This window comes from Pan troglodytes, chromosome 12, assembly GCF_028858775.2.
Source record: "Pan troglodytes isolate AG18354 chromosome 12, NHGRI_mPanTro3-v2.0_pri, whole genome shotgun sequence".
Lineage (NCBI taxonomy): Eukaryota > Metazoa > Chordata > Mammalia > Primates > Hominidae > Pan > Pan troglodytes.
In genome coordinates this window covers 77,281,619-77,307,464 of record NC_072410.2, presented here as the reverse complement: position 1 = coordinate 77,307,464, position 25,846 = coordinate 77,281,619, and the positions used below count along the sequence as shown (strand labels likewise).

The window sequence follows — 25,846 nt, the reverse complement described above, 5'->3', positions numbered from 1 at the left end:
CAGAAACGTCATGTGGGCTGTGTTTTGGAACAGTGTGTAAGACATTGGATATGACAATCAATCCATAGCCTGATCATCTAATTCTCAAGTGGGTGAATTTTTTTCATTTTTCTCATTTGTAAGGGCACTTTTGAAAATATGAATGTTACTTCTTGGGAACTAGAGTAAGATGCTTAGGTTTTAACTACTAACAACAACAACAACAACACACAAAACTGGGCCCAGTGGCACACACATGTAGTCCCAGCCACTAGGGAGGGTGAGGAGTAGGGTCATTAAGCCCAGGAGTTTGAGTACAGCCTGGGCAACATAGAGAGACTGCTGTATCTTTAAAAACAAAATTCACTTTTAGCAATCTGTCCACTTAACATTTTTATATTTTAGGTTTGGCCTCTCTTTTATGATGCTATGTCTTTTTATAAGGCAATCTAATATTGTCTAGCCATAGCTCTATTAGAAATTAATGTAGGATAACTAATTGATACACATCTTACATTATCATTTATCAAAAGCCAGGAACGAGTCTTTCTGCCCTGCTGCCAATTCTTATAAGGCAAGTCCAAGTTCAGAAAACTTTGGGCTTTTTCAAATTTGCAAATAATCTCTTAGGTCTGTTTACCTAATCATCATTTATTGTACAGCATTTGCAGTTGGATTTCTTTTCAGGCAAGTTTCCCACAAAGGAACGTGTTTTTATCATTGAAGGAGTTAGCTGGCATGCCAATGCAGAACGAAGCTGTGGTGAATTTTAGATGTAGGGAGGTGTGTTAGACATAGTCAGTAGGCTGACTCGCCTGTCAGAAAAATTGCAAATTACAACTCATGGGCCTTCTGGTTGCTCATAGTGAAAACTCTAAATATCAAATCTGTGAAGAGTCAACGGTTGCTGTTTGTTTTTTAAATAAAACCAATGTAAACTCTTTGCATTACAGTCACTTATTAGTTAGAAGACTTCTTTGCTCGGCAGTAAGCTCCGGTTGGAGGGAAGGCAATGAAGACTCTGAAGGCAATTCTCAAGGAGCAGTTCAGAGATGCTAAATCCTTGAACAGGAATGGGAAAGAGACAGAGACTGAGATACGCCCACTCATTAAGGGTCTTCAGTAGAGGCCATTCTTCACTATCTGGCTTGACTTATTTTAGCTCCACGGCAGGGAGCTAGGCAGAACCTTTTAAGGCCCTCCCCCAATCTCAACTACTTTTTAGCTCAGGGCACCAGTTAGGAACCTTTATATTCATTTATCTCATGACGGAATCCTTGTGTATCTGTTGGGTTAATCTACTTTTGGTTCTAAAAACCTGACACAAGTTTTTAGTAAATTAAAGAAAAACACTGTTTGGCTTTTGTACAGAAGTTTCTTCCCTCCCCAAATAAATATTTTGCTATGTGATTATTCCTGTCCCAGACCTGAATTTTACATTCACGGCTGTCTACTCTCTGATACTTTTCAACATTGATTGTAAGGGTCACAAATAAGCACATCAGCAGAAACAAAGGAAATCCTATAGTACAAATATCACAAACAGGTATTGATACAAATCATTCCTTGACATACATTTACCTGGTCCATTCCAATGCTACTGCATGTGATATTCCTGCTACACAGGCTGTTAACCACTTATAGAAACTAGTATTAGAATTCCTCCCTAATGGGAAAAATTGAAATAACAAATACTAGCCAATGCTTTATCAAAATGAGTGCCAAGTGACAGTCTTGACATTAAATTTCCTGATATTTTTCAAGTTAAATCAAGAGCACAACCACTTTCAAGCTTAACTATCTGGAGTGAATCAAATTCTTAATACAGCAGATTCTCTGCGAGAGTGCCAGGTCTCACTGTGGCACATACAAATCAGCATCATCTGCAGCACCAAGCACTACTCCTGGCACCTTATTCAAGAAAAAGAGGAAATCGGATACCTGCCTTAGCGCTCTGGATCAACCCAAATGGTAGGACAAAAACAGAGGGGGTAGTAGTGGGGAGAATAACCCCTAAATAGGCTGTTTCTGGGTCTCATTCTACTAATATAGCAGCAATTTTACTTATGGTTTATGGTACACAACACAACGAACTCACTCACACACACAGACATGACAGTTTCTGGATGACGACAGAAAACGGTAAGAAATCCTTTTTCATGGTCTCTAGACTTTTAGTCTGCAAAATCTAGGAGGGCCTTGGCCCTGGATACAATGCTCTGTGAAGGCAAATGGGATTCAGTTTGGGGAGGTCTTGAAATTTTTTCAATCCACAAGAGATTCTGGAAGAAGTACTTACACAATATTTAGGAAAGGCAACATTAGGAAAGGATGATCTATGTGTTCTACCAACAATTTTGTTTATACAACTGCATTGACCACAGCCAGTTTAGATTATACAAAAAAAAATATATGAATTAAAGTAAAGCTAAACATTTCATTTTGTTCTACTGAAGTTATCAGTTCCTGAGTAGTTCCCTTCCTCAGTGTTCTTTTATGTAGTCATCTTTCATTATTAATTTCTATCATTTATTTTTTCATCAAACATTGCCATATCAGTATTTGTCAGGTGCAAGGGATAGAGAGGTAAAACAGGCTCTTATGATCCATGTCCTATTGGAGCTTACAGCCAATAATTATAAACTAACCTGAAATTTAATTGTCACTAGCTTAGTAAATCTGGTGCCAAATTTTCAGATGCATTATTTATTTTGCAGAGACAAGGACAATTGAAGGAGCTCATGGCTTTACTATGATATTCTACTATGTTATACTCCTTTTTGACCATCTGAGCCTATTATGAGTAAGTGGGGTATGGTGGAGTAACCAAGGGGTACATCAAAAGCAGCTTTTTAATGAAAAAAATTAACATTATTTTTCTTGCTTTTATGCCAGATGTGTCTTAAGATTCCTGATCTCTAAGATCAGTTCAGTGTTCCCCATATTCTTTGTATTCTTATTTTAATATTTACTCTGAATTTTGTTGATGATTTTATGCATCATTTAGAACGTGCAGAGCACTGTGGCAGGGGCTGAAGAATATAAAAATGAATAGAGGTGATTTATGCCCTCCAGGAGCCTCCCAAAGTAGGAAGGATATAACTTATACTCACAGATACCATAACAGAGGTAAGAAATTAGTAAATGCCCTTAGTGAAGCATAAAGGTTGTTCAAGGAGAAAGATCTCATTTCCAGCTAAGGATATCTCGTCAGATCAAAGATGATTTCAAGGCTCTGAACTGAGAAGCTGAAAGGATGAACTGAAATAATCTGAGATGAAAAAGATTATAGTTGAAGATTTTGGGGAGAGATGGGTTCAGATTTAGGCATATTAGGTTTGAGATCTTAAGTAGGCAGATACAGTCTGGAAGAGTGTTTTGGGCTAAGAATATAAATTTGGGAGTAATGTGCTTATGACAGTCCTTAGAGCCATGGGACCAGATGAGATCACTATGGGAGTAATCACTGTTTAGTTCTTTAACTTTTCCCTTTTCCACTCCCCTCCAATACAGTGAGTTTCCACTTCATCCTCCACAGTGTCTCTAGTATTCATATTATTTTTGCCATTTGTAACCAGTTACTAATTTTCATATCCTTCATCCAATCTTTCAGTAAATCCTATTGACTCTACTTTTAAAGTATATCCAGAATCTGAACACTTCTCACCATGTCTTCTGCTGTATCATCTGGATCTCAGTCATCATCTTTCTCTTGGATTACAGCAATTAGTTTAACTGGTCTCCCTGCTTCTACCACTGCCCCTTACAGTGGACTTAAAACAGCAGACAAGGGGATCCTTTTAACATGTAAATCAGATCATATCACTCTTTCAGAACTACAGTCAAACCCCTATAGTAGCCTCCCAATGCCCTTTTGACTCAATCTCCTATTTTTCTCTCCCTTGCTCACTCTGCTCTGGCCACACTGGCTGCCTTGTTATTCCTTGAACATGTCATGCCTGCTCCCACATTCGAACCTTCACACTGTCTGGCTCCTCTTCCTGGAACTCTTTCTCTAGATATCTGCACAGCTAACTCTTTCCTCCGTCAAGACTTTTCTTAAATGTCACCAAGTCAATGAGGCCTGCGATGACTACCCTACTTAAATTTTCAAACCCTTACCCACAATCCTGGCAATCCCTATTCCATTACTCTGCTCTTTCCCTGTTTCCCACAACATTTTATCACACTGTATAATTTATTTATTATGCTGGTTGTATACTGTGTCTCTTTGAGAGCAGGGATCTTTGAATGTATTCCAAGATTGCCTAACAGTACTTGGAATATGGCAATCACTCAAAAGACTTTTTTAAATGAAAGATTCTGTCAGTTCTAGCCTAAGTTAATGGAAAGAGATTCATGCCATTAACTATTCATTACTGAGCCTTTTTTGTTTGTCTTGTTTTTGTGTGGGGCTAGTGAGGACTGATGATACAAGAAGATGGAGTTGTAAAAGGAGGGACAAAGGGGGGTGGTACAAGTTTCAATTTTAGAAACATAGAGTTTCCATTGCTAAGATATTCATGAGAAAATCTCTCACAGACAAATAGAAAGGTTGGGCTAGAGCTTAGAAAGGCCTGAACTAGGGATGTTAAGACATAGGATTTGAATTATATAGTCAGGTAAGAGACACAGATGGTCATGTGTATGGGTAGAATCATCCAAGGAAGCAAGTAGAACAAGTAGAAAAAATGATGAAGGTCAAAAGCTTGAAGAATATATACATCTACAGGGCCAGAGGAGAAAGAGAAACCAGAGACAACATAAAAGTCATGGTAGAAGGTCGGTAAGTTGAGAGTGTCAAATGTGGCAGAATGGGTAAAAGAGTTAAGCATGGAAAGAGACGACTGGTCATTAGTCGAGAGAATAATTTCAGAAGAGGGGTAAGGATAGAAGCCAATTGTAAAGGACTGGGAGAAAGCAGGAAGAAAGAATTAGAGGCAGATAGTTCTGAGAGGGTCAGCAATGAAAAGGAGTGATGGGTTAGAAGGTCTAAGGGAAAGTAAGATAAAAGGTGGCCACAGCTTCTAGCTTTTCGGAAGTGAGGAATAGGGAGACCCCAGCAATAATACATCTTTGGCCAAAAATGATGAGAAGTGAAGACATTAAAGATACAAGAGACAGTTAGTTATAAAGCTTTATAAAGCTATTATAAAAAACCTTATTCATTTGGCTGCCACTCCCCCACCCCTCACATTTAGAGGTGAGGCAATTAAGACACAGAGATCAATACAATGGGCAAGGTCAGGAGTCCTCAGCAGCAACCTGGCAGAAGTCAGGGTGGGGAAGGAAAGAGAATCAAGACATGGAGGAGCAGTGTAGGGAAGGATGGGGCAGAAGGAGTAAAAATACAGAGACAATCTGAAGACAGGATTGCAAGGTAGTTTTGAGTTTTTTCAGTGAGGTAAGAAGTGTCACCAGGTGAATGTCAGAAGACAGTGAAACAAGTAAAAGGAATTTAGAATAGAATGGCTTCAAAGAACTATTGAGGGAAAATCTATTTGTGGCAACAGTGTAGAGCAATACTCTAAATCCCATGTTCCCCTTATATATTCTATAACATGGGTTCTCTTGCCATATTTAATTGACATTCTACCTCCATCCTCTTGCTGAAAACCCTGCTCTGGCTCTAGGATGAACACGCTACTCCTGCTCTGTACCATACTCCTCTCCTAAAATAAGACAGCAAACACATGCCTCATATAAAAAACATGATGGAAGGGAATTATTTTTAGTGGAATATTCTTCAGGAAACAGCATATCTGCAGCAGAACAGCATAAAATTCTACATACTCTAGAGAAGAATCCATTTCCTACATACCCCTTAATAAAATAAATCGGCACAGTTTCATTTATTGGACAGGGTAATGTTTCCTTGAAAGAAAAGGCAGTGTCAAATTTCAGCCACGTGATGATAGAGTAACACTCAAAGACAGCATATTCCAGATATTTTTTTTTTCTTCTTAAGAAGCACATGTAACACAAGCCCTGTTACTTTTCTGTGCAGAATAATACATAGAGTCTTTAGGGTACAATACCTTTAATTGGAAAGACCATTATGATTTCATTAAAATCTGGCTGCAAGCTAGCTTTTTCATTGTAGCCTAGTTAAAAGCTCAAGCTTTAAAGTGACATAGATCTAGTTCAAATCTTGGTTCTACTAGCTAAGTCAGCTTAGGCAATTTACTTACCTATCAGAGACTCTGTATACCTGAAGAAGTGGGAATAATAATAGTACCAACCTCACAGGGTTGCTGTGTGAGGTTTAAACATGACGATGCTTCTAACATGCTTGGTAATGAGGAAGTAGTCAATGAAGGTTGTTTGTACTGGACCATTAACTATTCCAAAGCTAGCCTGAGCTATATTTTTCTGTCTCCAATTTTCTAAATGCCTCTTTCTACAGAATGAAATTTTTAAAAACCTAGCCTAAATGTAACCTTCTGCATAAAACTTTACAAGATTCCCCTATTTGGAAATGAGTTCTTTTTCCTGGGAACAACCTTTGTGCTTCACAAAGGGTACTTTCTAATTGTTCAGCACTATACTGTGATACCTGTGAATGTAAATTTTATCCTCCCCAAGGAGTTATTAGGCTCCTTGAGAGCATAATCACCTCTATTCATTTTTATATACTTCAGCCCCTATCACAGTGTTCTGTACATTCTAAGTGATGAATAAAGTCATCACCAACAAAATTCAGAGTAATTATTAAAGTAAAGAACACAAAGAATATGGGGAACACTGAACTCATCTTAGAGATGAGGGATCTTAAGACACAACTTGCATAAAAACCAGAAAAAGTTTTAGTTCATAACAACTAGACATTCATACTTCAAAAACATAACATTATAAGCAGACATAAAAGGTAAACAAGTAGAAAAAAATGCCAGTCCATATAACAAAGGGCTTTAATATTCAAAGAACTCATATATAAATAAGGCCTTTAAAAAATTATATAAATAATAAATATAAACAAAAAAGTTGACTTTCTTTAAACCACTATATAACTCAGGCTATAAAATATCATAATCTCAATTTTCCTAAAAACAAATATGAGACAGACTATCATAAACATGAAAAGAAAGACATAATCATGTTACATTTTGATGTATTTATGTGGGTGATATTATGGAAGGGTGACATTAAAGCCATTTATTTCCAATAGTTTTCTGACATAATTAAAACATTAAATGTACTGCAACAAAAATTATTTTAATAGAACTGAAATCAAACCAATGATGACCTAATCACATCTTAAATGGGCTTTTTTCTTCCCTGGGAAGACACTTGTGTGAGAATATATAGAGTATGAACTACCTATGCTGAGTGATGTTTAAACTAAGCGTACTTAATAGACAGAAATTACTATCACAGTTCCAAACTGGATAATGGGGATGGCAAGATAAATTGCTAATTTCATCTCTAGGTTTTACACTTGATCTTAGCCAAAAGGCCGAGAAGCGATCATCTCTAGGTTTTGAAGGTCAGGAGTTGGACTGCAACAGAAGAAATTTCCCACTAAATACTTCACAAATACCCTCCCCTCCTGAGAGACAAGCTTAGTCCCAAAGGAAACAGACAGAAAGGTGAAGTCGCTAGCAGGGCATTTATATTTCACATGCAGAAACTGGACCACATCAAAGCTGGCAAAAAAAAGTCCTGTTTACAGGAGAAATTCAAGATTTTTCAGGTTTGAACATTGCTGATGACATTATAAATCAGTGTGTTACTTGGTGATGTATTTCAAGAGCCACAAAGACTTTTAAGCCCTTTGGTAGAGTAATTCTACTTCTAGGAATCCATCACAACGAACCACTATTAGCACTACTATAACTAAAATAAGTTACAGTTCAATCAGTTGATGAAACATTATCTAGCTTTTAATGAGAGGGGTATGCAGAAACAAAAAAAATGTGTTTACAATAGAAAGCAAATTAACAAAAATTGAAAAACTTCTAAACCATATTATAACTAGATTATGGAAACAAACAAAAACATACATTATACAAGATACTGGCCGGGTGCAGTGGCTCACGCCTATAATCCCAGCACTTTGGGAGGCCGAGTAGGACTGCCTGAGCGAAGGAGTTCAAGACCAGCCTGGACAACATGGTGAAGCCCCGTTTCTACTAAAAATACAAAAATTAGCCGGGCATGGTGGCACAGCACATGCCTGTAGTCCCAGCTACTTGGGGCTGAGGTGGGAGGATTGCTTGAGCTCAGGAGGTTGAGGCTTCAGTGAGCCAAGATCACACTACTGCACTCCTGCCTGGGTGACAAAGTGAGACCCTGTCCACATCCCCTCCGATTGATTCTCCCCCTCCCCCCCAAAAAAGATAGTGATTTGCACAGAACAAAATGATAATTTAGTCTCCATGTACACCTCAGAATTATTGCAAGAAGTCTATGAATCCCTGTGCACATATGCACCTTCTCATCAAACACTAAAAATACAATTATTATGGAACCACAATTTTTTTTATATTAAAAAAAATCTGAACCATGGCCCAAAGTTGAGAACAAGACAAGGATATCTACTCTCACCATTCCTGTTCAACACTGTACTGAAGGTCCCGGCCATTGCAATAGGCAAAAAAAAAAAAAAAAAAAAAGAATAAAAGAAAAAAAAGAAGCATGAAGACTAAAATGGAGGAAGTAAAGTTTAATATAGTTACTGATGACATAACTACTTATATAGGAGAACTTAAGGAATGTACAAATACCTAGTAGAACTAGTAAGTTAATTTAACAAGTCTGCAGCATATAAGGTTATTATACAAAACTCGTATTTTTATATATTAGCAACAAACAAGTAGCAGCAAATTTTAAAAACTCCATTTACAATAGTGTTGAAAAACATATAACACATTTAATAAAACACATGTAAAACCTGTACACTGAAAGCTAAAAGACACAGCTTAGAGAAATAAAAGATGACCTAAATAAATGCTGACATAATAAGTTCATGGACTAAAAGACTTGATAAATATTATTAAGACAGCAATATGACATTTTTTTTGTCTCTAAAAAAATAGAGGTAAACCACAAACTGGGAAAAAATATTCACAAATCATATATTTGACAAAGTACATTTTTACATCTGCAGAATATATTAAAACCCCCAAAACTCAATAATAAAAGGGCAAATAATTCAATTAGAAAATGGCCAAATAATATGAACAAATATTTCACAAAGAAGATATAAAAATGGCTAGTAAGCACATTAGAAAGTGTTCAGTGTTGCCAGGGAAATGCAAATTAAAACCACATAGATCTTTCCACACACATTAGAATGGCTAAAAACAACCATCACCACCTAATGTCATATGACAAAAATGCAAGGTAACCAGAATTCTCACGGTGAAAGTGTAAAATGTGAAATGGTACGACCAGAGGAGTTCCAAGAAAACTGAACTTTCATCTACCTCATGACTTATCAATTCCTCTCGTATGTATTTTTCTAAGATAAATGAAAACAAAGGTCAAAGACAACAAAAAAACTGCGCAAGAATATTCACAGCAGTTTTACTCACAATGGCCAAAAACTGGAAATAAGCAAGGTTCATGTGATATTGGGAAATACATATCTGGCTTTCCTCCTGTTTCCCTGCAAAAAGCTCCTAAAACCCTTGGAATCTCCAGTGATAGATAAGAGTGTCTTTTGTATGACACAACTGGTAGCTGGGGTCCCCTAGATACCTTCAGGATAGGGGATGGTCACCAGAAAAACCAAACAAGTGACTAGAGGGGTTGTCACCTTCAGTTCCAGACCCCCAACCTCCAGGGAGGGGAGAAGGGCTGAAGGTCGAGTTGATCACTAATGGCCAATGATCCAATCATGCCTATGTAATGAAACCTACTAAAAACCCAAAAGGCCTGGGTTCCAATGAGCTTCTAGATAGCTCAACACCTGGAGGTTCCTAGAGGGTAGTATGCCCATGTAGAAGTTCCATATCCTTTCCCTCATATACCTTCCCCCTATACCTTTCCCTATACATCTTCTTCATCTGGCTGTTCATCTGTATCCTTTGTAATATCCTTTATAATAAGTGGATGAACATTAAGTAGATGTTTCCCTGAGTTCTGCAAACTGGCAAATTAATTGAACTCCAGGGTCATAAGAATCCTGAAGTTACAGGTCACAACCAGACCTCTCAAGTTGGGAGCAATCTTGTAGTTCTGAGCCCTCAACCTGTGGGATCTGACACTATTTCCAGGTAGATAGTGTCAGAAATTAACTAAATTAGAGGACACCCAGGTGATGTCTGCTGGATAATCTGCTGCAGAATTGACTGGTTGGAGGGGAGAAATCCCTACATATTTTGGTGACCAGAGGCCACGAAAGTGTTCTATGTTGTACTGAGAGTAGACAGTATAAAAAAGTTTGGTATTTCCTATATCTCTTAAATTTCATTAACAGGAAAATAGATAAGCTGTGGTATATTCACACAATGGAATATTACTGAGCAATAAAAAATAAGCTACTGGTACTTGTTACAACATGGATAAATCTCTAAATACGATGCTGAAAGAAGCCTTACACAGATGAGTACAATTGTATGGTAGAGGGAGAAAACTAACCTTTGGTAGAAAAAAATCAAAACAAGTAGTTACCTCTGGGAGGTTGGGGCAGTAACTGATCGGAAGAGGTATAAAGGAATGTTTTCAGATAATAGAAATGTTCCTGATCTCAACAGCAGTTTGGTTACACAGAAGTAGGTATTTGTCAAAATTCAGCTAATATAAACTTAAAATTTAATTGTTATGTAAATGTGACCTCAAAAGAAAAAAATCGTAAAGAATTATCAAATTGTAGTTAATTATATGAATGCTTAAGTATTTAGTGCAAAGTGTACCAATGTCTGTCTGCAATCTTCTTTGGAATGCATCAAAAACATAAGATGGGCCAGGTGCAGTGGCTCACGCCTGTAATCCCAGCTCTTTGGGAGGCCAAGGTGGGTGGATCACTTGAGTCCAGGAGTTTGAAACCAGCCTGGACAATATAGCGAAACTCTATCTCTACTAAAAATACAAAAAATTAGCCAGACCGTGGTGCTGCACACCTGTAACCCCAGCTACTTAGGAGGCTGACGCGCAAGAATCACTTGAACCCAGGAGGCAGAGGTTGCCGAGATCACACCACTGCACTCCAGTCTGGGTGACAGAGAGACCTTGTCTCAAAAACAAAACAAAACAAAACAAGACAAAAAAAATAAGATGGATGGATAAGTAGATGGATATGTGGAAAAACAGATAGAATAAAATGTTAATGATAAAATCTAGGTGTGGCTATATAGGAATTCACTGTAAAAATTTTTTTTTCCAATTTTTCTGTATGGCTAAATTTTTTCATCATAAAACTGTTGGGGGAAACCAGGAACTAGTTGGATGTTCACAGAATATTATTTTTTATTTCTTTTTTCTAAGTTTTCTATAATATACTATAGTCTTTTTAAATATTTTTAAAAGAAAGCAAATTAATGACATTTACTAAAATAATCAAATATAAGTGATTTTAAAACAAAAATCTCATTTTAGATTCAATAACAGTTAAAATATTCACTATATTTGTTACACTGTCATACAATTCAGTAAGAATCTTTAAAAAATGTCGTTATGTAGCAAGTCACTGTTTTTGAACTAATTAAAAAAATTTAAAGCTAATTAAATATGCTGTTAAAAAGTTTTTTCTTTTTATGCCGTAAACTTCCCTTTTACTCAAAAACTTCCCCCATGTCATTCTGTTAATGTATACTCACTAAAAGTACATCATTTCTTAGATTTTAAGATTTTAATAACCAATAAAGATAATATTACTTAAGAAAGCTGAGTTGGTTGTTTACTTTCAAAAGGGTTTTATCTTTAGAAAAGCACAAGTTTTATGCCAGGTGCTAGTCAATTGTGTCTTGTTAATTTCCAAAACAAACAGAGGGGAGTGCCATGCAATTTCCATTACACACACTTCACCATTAGTATCAGGGTTTATTAGCTTGACAATGCTCCAGGAGTAATGGTTTCATTCCTCACTGAAATAAAATAATGTGCCACATAACTCAGCAATGCAGAACTTCTGAAAAATGTTGTCACATTAAACGGTCATATTTTTCAGTTTCCATTATGCCAAAACAAAGGCCATTTGCTGTCAAGAACTCACTCTGGATATGGAGAATTCCCACATGGACCTCAGACTTACCTCATTGCTATGTCATATGATTCTGGATGAATACAAGTTTGGTCCAAAGGATTTGGCTTCAGTAAAATATTCACTGCAGTTTTGCTCTTCTTTTTGCCCTGCTTCTCATTTGTGACCTCAACGTCTGCTGAAGATGTCACAGCAACTCCTTGAATTTGGCCTGAAGTTTCAGTTTGCTGACTATATAAAACCAGAAAAAACCACATTTATGAAAAGGGGAAGGTTGGGCAGAAAAGTCTTCAAATTAAAATGTGCTTACTTCTCTGTCATACAAATATGCAAAAACAGCAACCAGATTTTGACCTTTCACTTCATAGAAACTACCACTTATTTGTTTAAATCACTGGGAAAAGGGCTTTCTGTTACTTAAAGCCAAAAACATTCTGAACTGATTGTCTGTATAATTGCCATTCTAAGAGAGAAAAGAGGAAAATGTAGGGAAACAAAATAATATTGCTCAGAGCTAAGAAAAACAAGCTCTCAAAAGAATCTATTGAGTGTAGAACAGGATGAATAGAAAAAGACTCATACTTGGCTTAGCGCAGTGGCTCATGCCTGTAATCCCAACACTTTGGGAGGCCGAGGCAGGCAGATCACCTGAGGTCAGGAGTTCGAGACCACCCTGGCCAACATGATGAAACCCTGTCTCTACCAAAAATAAAAAAATTAGCTGGGTGTGGTGGTGCATGCCTGCCTGTAGTCCCAGCTACTTGGGAGGCTGAGGCAGGAGAATCACTTAAACCTGGGAGGCGGCGGTTGCAGTGAGCTGAGATCCTGTCACTGCACTCCAGTTTGGGCAACAGAGGGAGAGACTGTCTCAAAAAAAAAAGAAAGAAAAGAAAAGAAAAAGACTCATACTTGACATATCATGGATAAACTTTACAATATAAATAATCTTTAAAATTCTAAAAGGCTTTCAAGAGAGAAAATTAAAACATTACTTTAAAAGGATCTGGAATCAGACTAGCATCAGATTTCTCACTGGCAAACATCAGATGTCAGAACATAGTGGAACAATATCTTAAAGGTTCTGAGAGAAAATGATTTTGAATTTAGAATCGCATACCTAGTCAAATTAGCATTCAAGTAGGAGGGCAAATTGAAATCATTTGCAGGTATGTAAGGACTTAAGTACAACCCATACCAAGCTCTAAAAGAATTTCTTAAGGATTAATTCTAGCAAAAACCAATAAATCAAAGAAAAATGATAATATGAACTACAAAAAACAGTGCAGAAACCACAAAAACTGATTAAATTAAATAAGTGCTCATGAATGATGTAAATATATATACATTATGTGTATATACACATATATACATATATACATATACACTATATAGTATATATGTAGTATGTATAGTGTGTATATAGTGTGTGTATACACACATAGTGTGTATATAGTGTGTGTGTACACACATAGTGTGTATATAGTGTGTGTGTACACACAGTGTGTATATAGTGTGTATATAGTATGTACATACACACATAGTGTATATAGTATGTACATACACACATATAGTGTATATAGTATGTACATACACACATAGTGTGTATATAGTATGTACACACACATATAGTGTGTATATAGTATGTACACACACATATAGTGTGTATATAGTATATAGTATATACACACACATATAGTGTGTATATAGTATGTATATACACACACATATAGTGTGTATATAGTATGTATATACACACACATATAGTGTGTATATGTATATATACACACATTTAAAAAAATATACATCTATAAGAATATATTTTATATATATGCAGGAGTGTGTATATATAGTATGTGTGTGTATGTATATACACATGTATATACACATGCATATAGTCTGTATACGTATATATAGGTTAAAAAACAAAAATATACTTAAAAATATTTTTATATATGTATAAAATATATATAGAGAGCGAGAGAAAAGGAGGGGAGGGGAGGGGAGAGGAGAGGAGAGGAGAGGAGAGGAGAGGAGAGGAGAGGAGAGGAGAGAGGAGAGGAGAGGAGTCTGAAACTAAAATCCCAGATCATCTTATCATGGGAGGCAAAGAGAGTTGAAGAGAGAAAGATTGGGAAGGATCCTGTTTCTAGTCTTCTCTAAGAGGACAGACACCTATTAACTCCAGAGGTCAGTCCAAAACCAATTTAAGGATGATCATAAGAATAGAAGATGTACAACTTTGAAATCACTAAGGAGAGATAAAGATGAGATGGGAAAACAAGGAGAGAAACAGAAAACTTATTAACTGATAAATCTAATAAATAGCGTAAAAGGAAAAGAAGAATCAGAAAGCATGATGGAGGGGCAAAATACATAGGAAGAATAAGCCCAAACATATAAATACAACAAATATGAATGTATTAATAACAGATTGAGTAAAACCACAAAATCTAGCTATGTGTTTCTAAGAGCCATATCAAAAATTAAATGTCATAGAAAGTATAAAAATTTAAAAAAAAGGCATATACAGTAACATTGCTAGCAAATAAATTTCAAAGCAAAAAACATTAAATGTGGTAGCAATATTCCATTCTGAATAAACCTATAGTTCATGAGATGTAACAGTCACAAATCTTCAAGTACCTAATTATCAGCTGGAAAAGTACAAGGCTTTAAAATAAGCTTCATCAATAAGACACTGATTAGACTAAATTATAGCCCATCCATACAATTAAATTTTATGCAGACAATATAAAGAATAAAAAATTAGAAATCTATATGTAATAATTTGGAAAGAGATCCAGAAGACTGAAACAAATAAAGCAAGTTTCAAATAGTTGCAGAGCCTGATCCCTTGTGTATACATTTTTAAAATAATAAACATATACATACAAGGTGACATAACTGTAAATTTACTTTCTGGAAGCAACATATAAGAAACTTTTTCAAGTGAGACTTGAGAGGCATCTTTTACTTTTTGTTCTTTTTTTATACTGTGAGTTTTTTGGTGTTTTTTTGGTTTGTTTGTTTTTGAGATAGATAGGATCTTGTTCTGTCGCCCAGGCTGGAGTGCAGCGGCATGATCTCGGCTCACTGCAACCTCCACTTCCTGGGTTCAAGCAATTCTCCTGTCTCAGCCTCCTGGGTAGCTGGGATTACAGGTGAGCACCACCATGCTCAGCTAATTTTTGTATTTTTAGTAGAGACGGGGTTTCACCATGTTAGCCAGGCTGGTCACAAACTCCTGGCCTCAGGTGAACGACGGCTCCTGGCCTATGCTGTGAGTTTTCTAACCAAGTGTTCAAAGAACATATAAACTAACAAAAACAGAATCATTTTATCTTCAATTTTTTTCAATTGTGACTTCTAGGTTTCATGATCTATTTAGAAAGAATTTCCATCACTCTAATGCTCTGCAAGATTTCCCCATGTTTTCTTCTGGTGCTTTTACAGTTTTTTACTTTTTTTGACATTTAAGTCTATGACAAATCTGTAATTTATCTGGGTATAGGAGTGAGAAGTGGGACTATAGCTTCCTTCACACATATTGAATTACTGGCAGTTGTCATAATATCATTTGTTAGATAATTAATCAATTTTACCCTACCATTTGAAATGTCACCTTTACCACAAACTAAATTCTAACTATGTTTTGGTGGATTTCAGACCTTATTCTGTGCTATTCCTACATCAAAAGCAAACTGTTTAATTTCCATAGCTTTATAATGTATTCTAGTGAGGCTTAATCAGTCTTTTCCAGAATAAAGGTTATCTTCCATATGACCTCTATTATAATTTTGTCAAAATTACAAAGTCCATATGAATTAACCACGTAGTCCCAAAGTAGCAGATACGTAAATGTTCTTATTTCATGATTATATCATGCTAAGAAGTTTATCTAACAAGCTTTTGTGCTTTCAGGATTAGAAAATAAAGAAATTTAGCTCTTGATCCACACAACTGATAATCAATGCTTTGGTCCATTTTCAGTGAGGAGGGAGTGGGGAAACATATCTATGCTTAGGGAACAGCTATGTCAATATAAAGTGGTCATTTTGAAGTCACCATTGTCACCTCATCTTGTACCAGTCCTTCCCATTTGCTATGCCCTAATTGTGTGGGCCTTTGCCTCATTTCCTGAATACACCAAAGTTGGTCCTGCCTTAGGACTGTGCACACTTAGTGTTCACTTTGCCTGGAATGCTCTCTTTCTGATCCTTGGATGGCATTTCATTCAAAACTCTGCTCAAATAAGTTTTCAAAAAATAACGAATCTAAAGTAGTTGTATTACTCTCCTAAGACAGTGTCACATATCCCTGCTTTAATTTTTATAGCACTTCTTGCCATCTGAAAGTACTAATTTTACTAGTTTGCTTATTGCCTGTATCACATGTTAAAATATAACTCCATGAGAATCCGGAATTTGCTGACTTGCTCACTGTTGTATTCCCAATGCCTACCAAAGGACAGTCACTCAACACTTAACTGAATGAAGGCATGAACAATGGACACTTAGAAAATTTTACACTAATCAGTGGTAGGATAGGTAACAGTAACAAGAGAGGAGGTTGACAATAGAATCAAAGTGTATACTTATAATCACCTGCAAAATGTTCGGATATAATCCTGGTTGATTCTGATGAAGCCAGCACACTGTTGGAAGGATTTTGGGCCCAGCCCTTTCACTTTCTTCAGCTGTTCTCGGTTGATAAAGGGTCCATTTTTCTCTCGCCATTCAATAATATTTTTGGCCCTGTTGGCATTGAGTCCTGCAATATGCCTAGAAAAAAAAAATAAGCAAACTGAAAAAAAGATCTCATCTGAAAAGACAATGATATAAAACATTTGGATCATAAAAACGACTGCAATGACATATCCTCATACGTCTAAGTTAAGTTAATCCAAAAGGGAGTTAAAAAAAAAAAACAACAAAAAAAAACGGAGAAAAAAAGAGTTGTGCAAGAGGAAAGAAGGACAACAGAATAAAAAAATAATGACAAAACCAATAGCTGTCATAAAGATGCTGGTAAGAAGGCTAACACTGATGCAAGAAAAAAATGTTCCTTAGTTTTTCTATACTATTCACATTCCTTATGTTTCTGGATAAAGTAATAATTTTGCCTGTTTTTTTCAGCATACATACAAAGTGAGTTAGAAGAAGTTATAATAGCTACAACTGTGTTGTACTACCTTTTTTGTGTGTTAGCCTGTTCTCAGTAATATAGAGCTGAACTACAGAAAGGCCCTTATCTATAATTGTCATGGTTAGTATAAATTATATACAAAGACTATATCATTAGGTAGTTTGCTTGGTGTTAAAAGATTATTTCAGAGAATCTCAACTCTATTATGAAATTCCATATTTGAAATTATGAAATGTTTGTAGATGTGTTAGAAAATCAACAACTTAAAATGTAAGGGATAGTTTCTGCTATACCTGTTTCAGTGAAAACGGTCCAGATCAGGGAATTTCATGCTGCATTAGCAGACTTGTGTAATAAATGCAAAACTGTGAACAAAAAAGCAGCTCTTCTAAAACCATGGGGGAAAAGAAGATTATATAACATGTGATTATAGTATGATAAAAATTTTGACAGGTTTCTTGTGGAATCAGGGTAAAAATATGGTAACCATAACTTGAACCCTCAGAATTTATCTTTTGGTTACTGCCAGGTTTGACAGATGCATGCAAGAGGCTTAACTAGTGAAAAATCTCTACTCTCATGTGGTGGGAAACAGCTCTTTTCCATGTTAACCTTATTTAAATTCTATTAGCAACACTAATACACTCAATGGTTACCATATGCTCTTCACTTTAGACCTGCAATATTAAAAATGATAATGTGAATTGTTATAATTCTTTTCTTAAATGATGTCTTCCCCTCTGATTACTTAAAGCAATGTATAAACCCATAGATGTTCTCTACTTGACAACTTTATACACGTGTTCCCTTCTTCTAGCCGAGTTTGGACTGGATAGCCAGTTAAACTCAAGATTCTGTGATCTTCAGCCACATATTTGTCTCACCTTAACAAAACTTCTGAACAGATGTTAATATCCACTCCCACAAAGCTGACACATTCTTCTACAACACTGTCCAGTGTTGCCTTGAGTAAAGTCTGGGATACGTCATGCTGAAAAGACAAAGATCAAATATTAAAAGTGAAGGAGATGTAGTTCTTGGACTATTCCATTACTCTGCCTATATTACTGGTGGTTAGCTAACACACACCATGGTAAATTTCTTCATTCCTCTTAGACACACTGTTAGCAGAATTAAGCTGAAGTCAAGGCATCTGTGGCTTCTTACTCTTTAAGCTATGCATATATACCTAATTTGAATATAACAGTACCAGTATTTTTCCCTTGCCTGAAATTGTGCCCAGAGCAGTGGTTCTCAAACTTAAGCTTGCATTAAAATCACCTGTATGGCTTGGTAACACACCCACATCCAGATTCCTGATTCAGTAGGTCTAGGGTGGGGTCTAAGAATTTGCATTCTAACAAGTTCCCGGATAATACTGTGGCTGCTAGATCACAATGAGACATAGTCTCTACCATTCATGCACGGCCTTACAGTGTTATGGAGAAGAAAACATGTTATAATAGGAAGCAGTAAAATAACAGTAAGACAGTAAATCAAACTCGTTTCATCAAATTGAAGACACTACTGTTTATATGAAGCACCATTTTATATACCACTAAGGAAGAAAATAGTCAATTAAACCATGACACATGCTTTCTTACTGCTTACATTTTTTATTTATTTTTTAAATATTGAAAGAGCTCTTTAGACTTATTTAGAAACCGTAAGAACCATATATCATGTACAAATAAGAAAACATAAGCAATCTAAACTGGCTAAGCTATTCCTAAAATTTCTTCACATTCAGTGTTCAACTCTTCTGATCACTTTTATATTCAAAATCATAGGTGTCAAGGTTTTCCATGCAGTATTGTTTTTTATACTATCAAGATCCTTGATAACGTAGCATTTCTTAAAAGAGTAATCCTCTGTTGTCTCTGGGACTTTCAAGCTTCAGATGCACATTCTTACAAGCTTTGATGATAGTAGCACTATCTTAATCTTTTTATTTTATTTTATTTTATTCTTATTATTATACTTTAAGTTCTAGGGTACATGTGCACAACGTGCAGGTTTGTTACATATGTATACATGTGCCATGTTGGTGGTAGCACTATCTGAATCTTAACAGAGGTTATTAACAGAAGACATCTTGGACAGTGACAAAACTCCTTTTCTGAAAGGTCCTTAAATGGTTTATTATTCAATGGTTTGTTAACTAAAACAGTGAAAGGTGTGCAGTTCAGTCATGTCTCTAGGATTAGCAACCAAGTTCATGTGGAAACTACACCATGATTTACCACAGGGACAACAGCAACTGTAGGACACCATTAAATGTAAGCTGCATTCTGATTTCAGAGGTATTAAAATGTCAGAAAATGGCCAGGCGTGGTGGCTCACGCCTGTAATCTCAGCACTTTGGGAGGCCGAGGTGGGCGGATCGCGAGCTCAGGAGATCGACATCATTCTGGCTAACACGGTGAAACCCTGTCTCTACTAAAAATACAAAAAATTAGCCGTGCGCCGTGGCGGGCACCTGTAGTCCCAGCTACTCCAGAGGCTGAGGCAGGAGAATGGCATGAACCCAGGAGGTGGAGCTTGCAGTGAGCGTAGATCGTGCCACTGCACTCCAGCCTGGGTGACGGTGTGAGACTCCGTCTCAAAAAAAAAAAAAAAAAAGTCAGAAAATGAGCATCTTACAATTGATGAAATGCAATATTTTAAAGTATTTGTTGACTAACTGAAGCTAGGTTACAACAATGAATACATTCGCTATTACTCATAATTCTAAAATTAATGATCTGTGGGACAGGAGACTTCTCTTTACCCAACATCAAGGAAAACAAGGAATATAATCTAGTAGAGTCCCCAAGTATTGTGATTACATTATTACCATTTAATAACAGCAGAAGCTTTTGTTCTGGAAGACTGAAGGGTACAGGAGCACTTCTGTATTTCAGAGATAGCTTATTGGTAACTAGCCAGGCCGCAGCTAAAAATTTTGGATGTCATTTAAAAAATCTAATAAGCAAATATCACCATGAAAAAGATCATAAAGTAAAACCTTAGATCTTACTGAGAACTTGGTTACTCTGAGCCACAGCTTTTAAGAAGCTAGTCTTTTGTCTAAGCAGATGAAAAGCAGCAAAATGAAAAGGGAACTTTTTAAAATGGGTGGGTAGGAGATAGTATGGCAATGTAAAGGCAAGCACAATGATAGCAACAAGAAAAAATATCTGAGGAACACAAAACTACAAACAAACCGGAAAAAGGAAGAATAATCGTTGAGAGCCATTAGAATAAGGGAAACAAGTTGATACAGTACTTCCTAGCACATCAGATGCTTAGGACAGCTAAATGAGTAAGCGACAGTCTCTGCAGCAGATTATTTTGGTTGCCTATCCTAACCTCTAGTTGTCAACCCCTTCTCCTCCTTTCAAACAGAAGCCTGACCGTGTGTCTAGCATTTATCCCATTTCTGCAAGGCCATATGCTTTGGAAAAGCTGGTCCCACCTCCCACAGACAATGGTGACTGGTTAAAATCCATGTTTTTCAAACTGAGGGTTATGATCAATTAGTGGATCATAAAATTAAATCAGTGATTTGCCACCGGCATAAAAAAATAAAGGAATAGAGTAAACCACATAGAGTATATTGTATATACCCTTAACATCGAATGAACAATAGAATGAACAATGCAGCCAATTGAGACTATCATGTGAGAGGAATACAACATAAATTGGTCAGGAATAGGTATTTGGTTCACTGATAACTCATTTGATCTTCTGACATGGATGGTCAATTTGACGATAATGAAGAGGTTAAAGAGTAATTCTGCAGAGTTAAAAGCAAAGCATGTGAGAAGTTTATCTATCGGCAAAGAGCTGATTCTTTCAACCAAGTTTAGTTACAAACTTTCAGTGTATTTTTCAGAAAGAATGTTATTGAGTATAAAATTTTTCAAATTCTCAGCAACTGTAATATTTTAACTGATTTAGTATAAGCAGTCCTTAAAATGAATCACTCTATACTCAGAAGAAAAAAAGATAGTGAAGTAAAACCTACAGAGGCAAGCCCAACTACCAGATTTGGAAGTGTTGATAGTGACAAAATTGAGAGAAAATGTTGACTCCAATCAGTAATCTCTGACTTGACTTGAGCCACATTTTATATAGAAAATAATAACCATAAGACTTTAAAATAAGCTTGATTTAAAACATGGTTTTATAAATGTGCAAAACAATAAAAATGACGGACCCCAGATGTATTGTTGGTAATGATATTCTTGTAGATGACAGTGTTGAAATAAAACTTCAAACTTAAAAAACAAAATCACTTGGAACACCCCTACCACAGGGCTAAAATGAAAACAATGGAAAATAACAAATATTGATGTGAATGTGAAGCAAATGGAATGCTCAAGTGATAAATGCATTTTAGGTTAGATATGCAAGGCAAGGCAGTTTAATGGAGGATTTATTTTATATGGTTTAAATGTAACTTCACATAAAATTAAATCAGATGTGTCTACACAATGCAAAAACACATTATTGTTCCATATACATTAAACCAGATACATGGTAAGAGAATAAAAAATGGACAAATTACTAAGAACACCAACATTGCCAAAACTGACTCAAGAAGAAATATAAAATCTGAACAAACCTATAAGTACAGTCAATAAGTAATCAAAACTCTCCCAACAAAAAAAAGTTCAGAACCATACAGTTTCATTGGTGAATTCTACCAAACATTTGAAGAACACCAATCCTTCTCAAACTCTTTTAAAAAATAGAAGAGGAGCTAATACTTCTTACCTATTCTATGAGGCCAGCATTACCCTGATACCAAAGCCAAAGATACCTCAAGAAGAAAGAAACCTACATTTGAACTGATTTCCTATGAATACCATTTCAAAAATCCTCAACAAAATACTAATAAACTAAATCCAACAGCCTATTAAAAGGATTGACATACACGACATACATATAATGTATTCAGTATGTATGAACTTAAGAACCAGACTCACATTGTTTTCATTTTAAAACAATCTCTCTTCACATTTTTAAATTTTAACTTTGAAATAATTTCAAATTTAGAGAAGGCATGCAAGAATAGTACTAAAACTTTATTACCCTTCCTTCACATAAATACTTCAGCGTATAGTTCCAAATAACAAAAACATTGACTTACATATCCATAATACAATTATTAAAATTAGAAAACATACTGATGTAATAATATTACCTAACATTCAACCCATGCTCAAATCATCAATTTTCTCCATTTTTCTTTACAGCATTTTCTTCCCAATCCATAATTCAACCTAGGATGACATACTGCATTTAGTTGCCTCATACTTTGTGCTAGGCAGCTTCCAAGATGGTTCCCAATGATCTTCAAATCCTGGTATTGATACACTTGTGTAATCCCCTCCTACTAAGTACAGAATTCATTGATGAATCTCATCTGAATAAATTATTATTAAGATTAATTTGCTACTCACAATGACCTGTTTGTGTAAAAAGGTATTTTTAATCTTGACTCAAAATTTGAAAAAACGGCTCAACCATGTACTATATATGCTCATAGCATTGTCCTCATGTATTCCAGACTGAAAAAAATTCATGAACAGCCCATATCTATACATTAAGTTAAATCTGTTCTAAATTTTTGTATTTAGGTATTAAAAACCTATTTAAACATAAGTAAAATAGCATTTAACTTACAATCAGTAGTAAAGATAAGCATTATTTTGAGAAACTTATTTTGAATTACATTTAATTGTATAAGACAGACATACATATACCCAAACAGAAGTGATGTGTGATAAGTGCCCTCGTCATGATGAAGTAAAATGTATTTCCTAGTGTGTCAAAATCAAAAGGTATGAAAAACAATGGTCTAAGCTAATCATGGTGGTCCCATTCTATTTATTCAATAATGGCAAATGAAATGTGAGGGTAAATCTGCTAGGTACTTCAGAAAAAGACTTCACTGCCCTTAAATAGAGTGAGAGAGAACTAGCCTTTTCTTCTTTTGATTCAAGTATGACTCTCAGTAAGCACTGTATCATGTGATGGCACTAGCTTGAAGAAAAGCTAACTTAGCGAGAATGGCAGGTAACATACATTGAAAGACTGTTTCTTCATTGATACTCTTGAGCTTCTGAATTAACGAGTTCTGTACTTAGCCCCCCTGAGCATCCTGTAATAAAATCTCTTTATCATTTAATCAAGAATCAGAAATTTCCTTATTGTTCAGGCCACTTTGAGTAAGGATCTCTGATGTTTTTCTAATTGAAGCAGTCACCTTATTTAGGGGCTCAAAGTCAAGCGGCAAGACTGAGACAATGAAAACAATCACCATACTATCAAAACTCCTTGAGATTTTACTGTCAGGCATTGTTGTAAAGCTTTATAATAGCACGTAACTGAATCCTCACAACAATTCTAAAAAATGTACATATGACTTTATGCAGTATCTTCATATATAAGATTTTTTCTAAGGAAATAGCAAGACACTTGCGCAAAGGGGTGTGTATATGTGTACAATCTAAATATCCACATAGAGGTGACTTGTACAAATAAATTATGGAACAGCCCTACAATGAACTATTCTGATGCCATTAAAAATCACACAGTAGGGGGTAGCTGGCAAGATGGCCGAATAGGAACAACTCCAGTCTGCAGCTTCCAGCGAGATCAATGCAGAAGGCGGGTGATTCTGCATTTCCAACTGAGGTACCTGGCTCATCTCACTGGGACTGGTTAGACAGTGGGTACAGCCCACGGAGGGCAAGCAGAAGCAGGGTGGAAAGCGCAAGGAGTCAGGGAACTCACTCAGAAAGCACAAGGAGTCAGGGAACTCCCTCCCTCCCCTAGACAAGGGAAGCTGTGAGGGACCGTGCTGTGAGGGACTGTGCTGTGAGGAATGGTACACTCTGCCCCAAATACTACGCTTTTCCCATGGTCTTCGCAACCCGCAGACCAGGAGATTCCCTTGGGTGCCTACACCATCAGGGCCCTGGGTTTCAAGCACAAAACTGGGCGGCCATTTGGGCAACACTGAGCTAGCTGCAGGAGTTTTTTTTTTTCATACCTCAGTGGTGTCTGGAATGCCAGTGAGACAGAACCATTCACTCTCCTGGAAAGGGGGCTGAAGCCAGGGAGCCGAGTGGTCTAGCTCAGCAGATCCCAACCCCATGGAGCTCAGCAAGCTAAGATCCACTGGATTGAAATTCTCACTGCCAGCACAGCAGTCTGAAGTCAACCTGGGATGCTAGAGCTTGGTGGGGGGAGAGGCACCCATCATTACTGAGGCTTGAGTAGGCGGTTTTCCCTTCACAGTGTAAATAAAGCTGCAGTGAAGTTTGAACTAGATGGAGCCCACAGCAGCTCTGCAAAGCCACTGTAGCCAGACTGCCTCTCTAGATTCCTCCCCTCTGGGCAGGGCATCTCTGAAAGAAAGGCAGCAGGCCCAGTCAGGGGCTTATAGATAAAACTCCCATCTCCCTGGGACAGAGCACCTGGCGGAAGGCGTGGCTGTGGGCGCAGCTTCAGCAGACTTAAACGTTCTTGCCTGCTGGATCTGAAGAAAGCAGTGGATCTCCCAGCACAGCACTAGAGCTCTGCTAAGGGACAGACTGCCTCCTCAAGTGGGTTCCTGACCCCCATGCCTCCTGACTGGGAGACACCTCCCAGCAGGAGTCGACAGACATCTCATACAGGAGAGCTCCAGCTGGCATCTGGCGGGTGCCCCTCTAGGACAAAGCTTCCAGAGGAAGGAAAAGGCAGCAATCTTTGCTGTTCTGCAGCCTCCACTGGTGATACCCAGGCAAACAGGGTCTGGAGTGGACCCCCAGCAAACTCCAGAAGACCTGCAGCAGAGGGGCCTATTAGAAGGAAAACTAACAAACAGAAAGGAATAGCATCAACATCAACAAAAAGGACGTCCACACAAAATCCCCATCCGAAGGTCAACAACATCAAAGACCAAAGGTAGATAAATCCACAAAGATGAGGAAAAACCAGCACAAAAAGGCTGAAAATTCCAAAAACCAGAATGCCTCTTCTCCTTTAAAGGATCACAACTCCTCGCCAGCAAGGGAATAAAACTGGATGGAGAATTAATTTGATGAAATTGACAGAAGTAGGCTTCAGAAAGTGGGTAATAACAAACTACTCCGAGTTAAAGAGGCATGTTCTAACCCAATACAAGGAAACTAAGAACCCTGAAAAAAGGTTAGAGGAATTGCTAACTAAAGGAAAAATAAGCAGGGGTTGCAATCCTAGTCTCTAACCAGTTTAGAGAAGAACATAAATGACCTGATGAAGCTGAAAAACACCGCACAAGAACTTCATGAAGTATACATAGTATCAACAGCCGAATCGATCAAGTGGAAGAAAGGATATTAACCTTAAATGTAAATGTGCTAAATGCCCCAAATAAAAGACACAGACTGGCAAATTGGAAAGAGTCAAGACCCATCAGTGTGCTGTATTCAGGAGACCCATATCATGTGCAAAGACACACACAGGCTCAAAATAAAGGGATGGAGGAATATTTATCAAGCAAATGGAAAGGAAAAATAAGCAGGGGTTGCAATCCTAGTCTCTAATAAAGCAGACTTT

At 36.8% G+C, this 25,846-nt stretch overlaps 1 protein-coding gene across 4 annotated transcripts in view; it reads right to left on the bottom strand.

Moving 5' to 3' along the window:
- Positions 1-25,846, bottom strand: part of SRBD1 (S1 RNA binding domain 1) — a 222,113-nt gene that overhangs the window by 12,265 nt on the left and 184,002 nt on the right. For all 4 annotated transcript variants that reach the window (XM_009442416.4, XM_024354336.3, XM_063789122.1 and 1 more), the window contains exons 17-19: positions 18,154-18,260; positions 16,729-16,905; positions 12,176-12,355 (exon numbers count right to left, since the gene is read on the bottom strand). In XM_009442416.4, the coding sequence (XP_009440691.3) occupies positions 12,176-12,355; positions 16,729-16,905; positions 18,154-18,260 (464 nt within the window). The remainder of the gene's footprint in view (positions 1-12,175; positions 12,356-16,728; positions 16,906-18,153; positions 18,261-25,846) is intronic.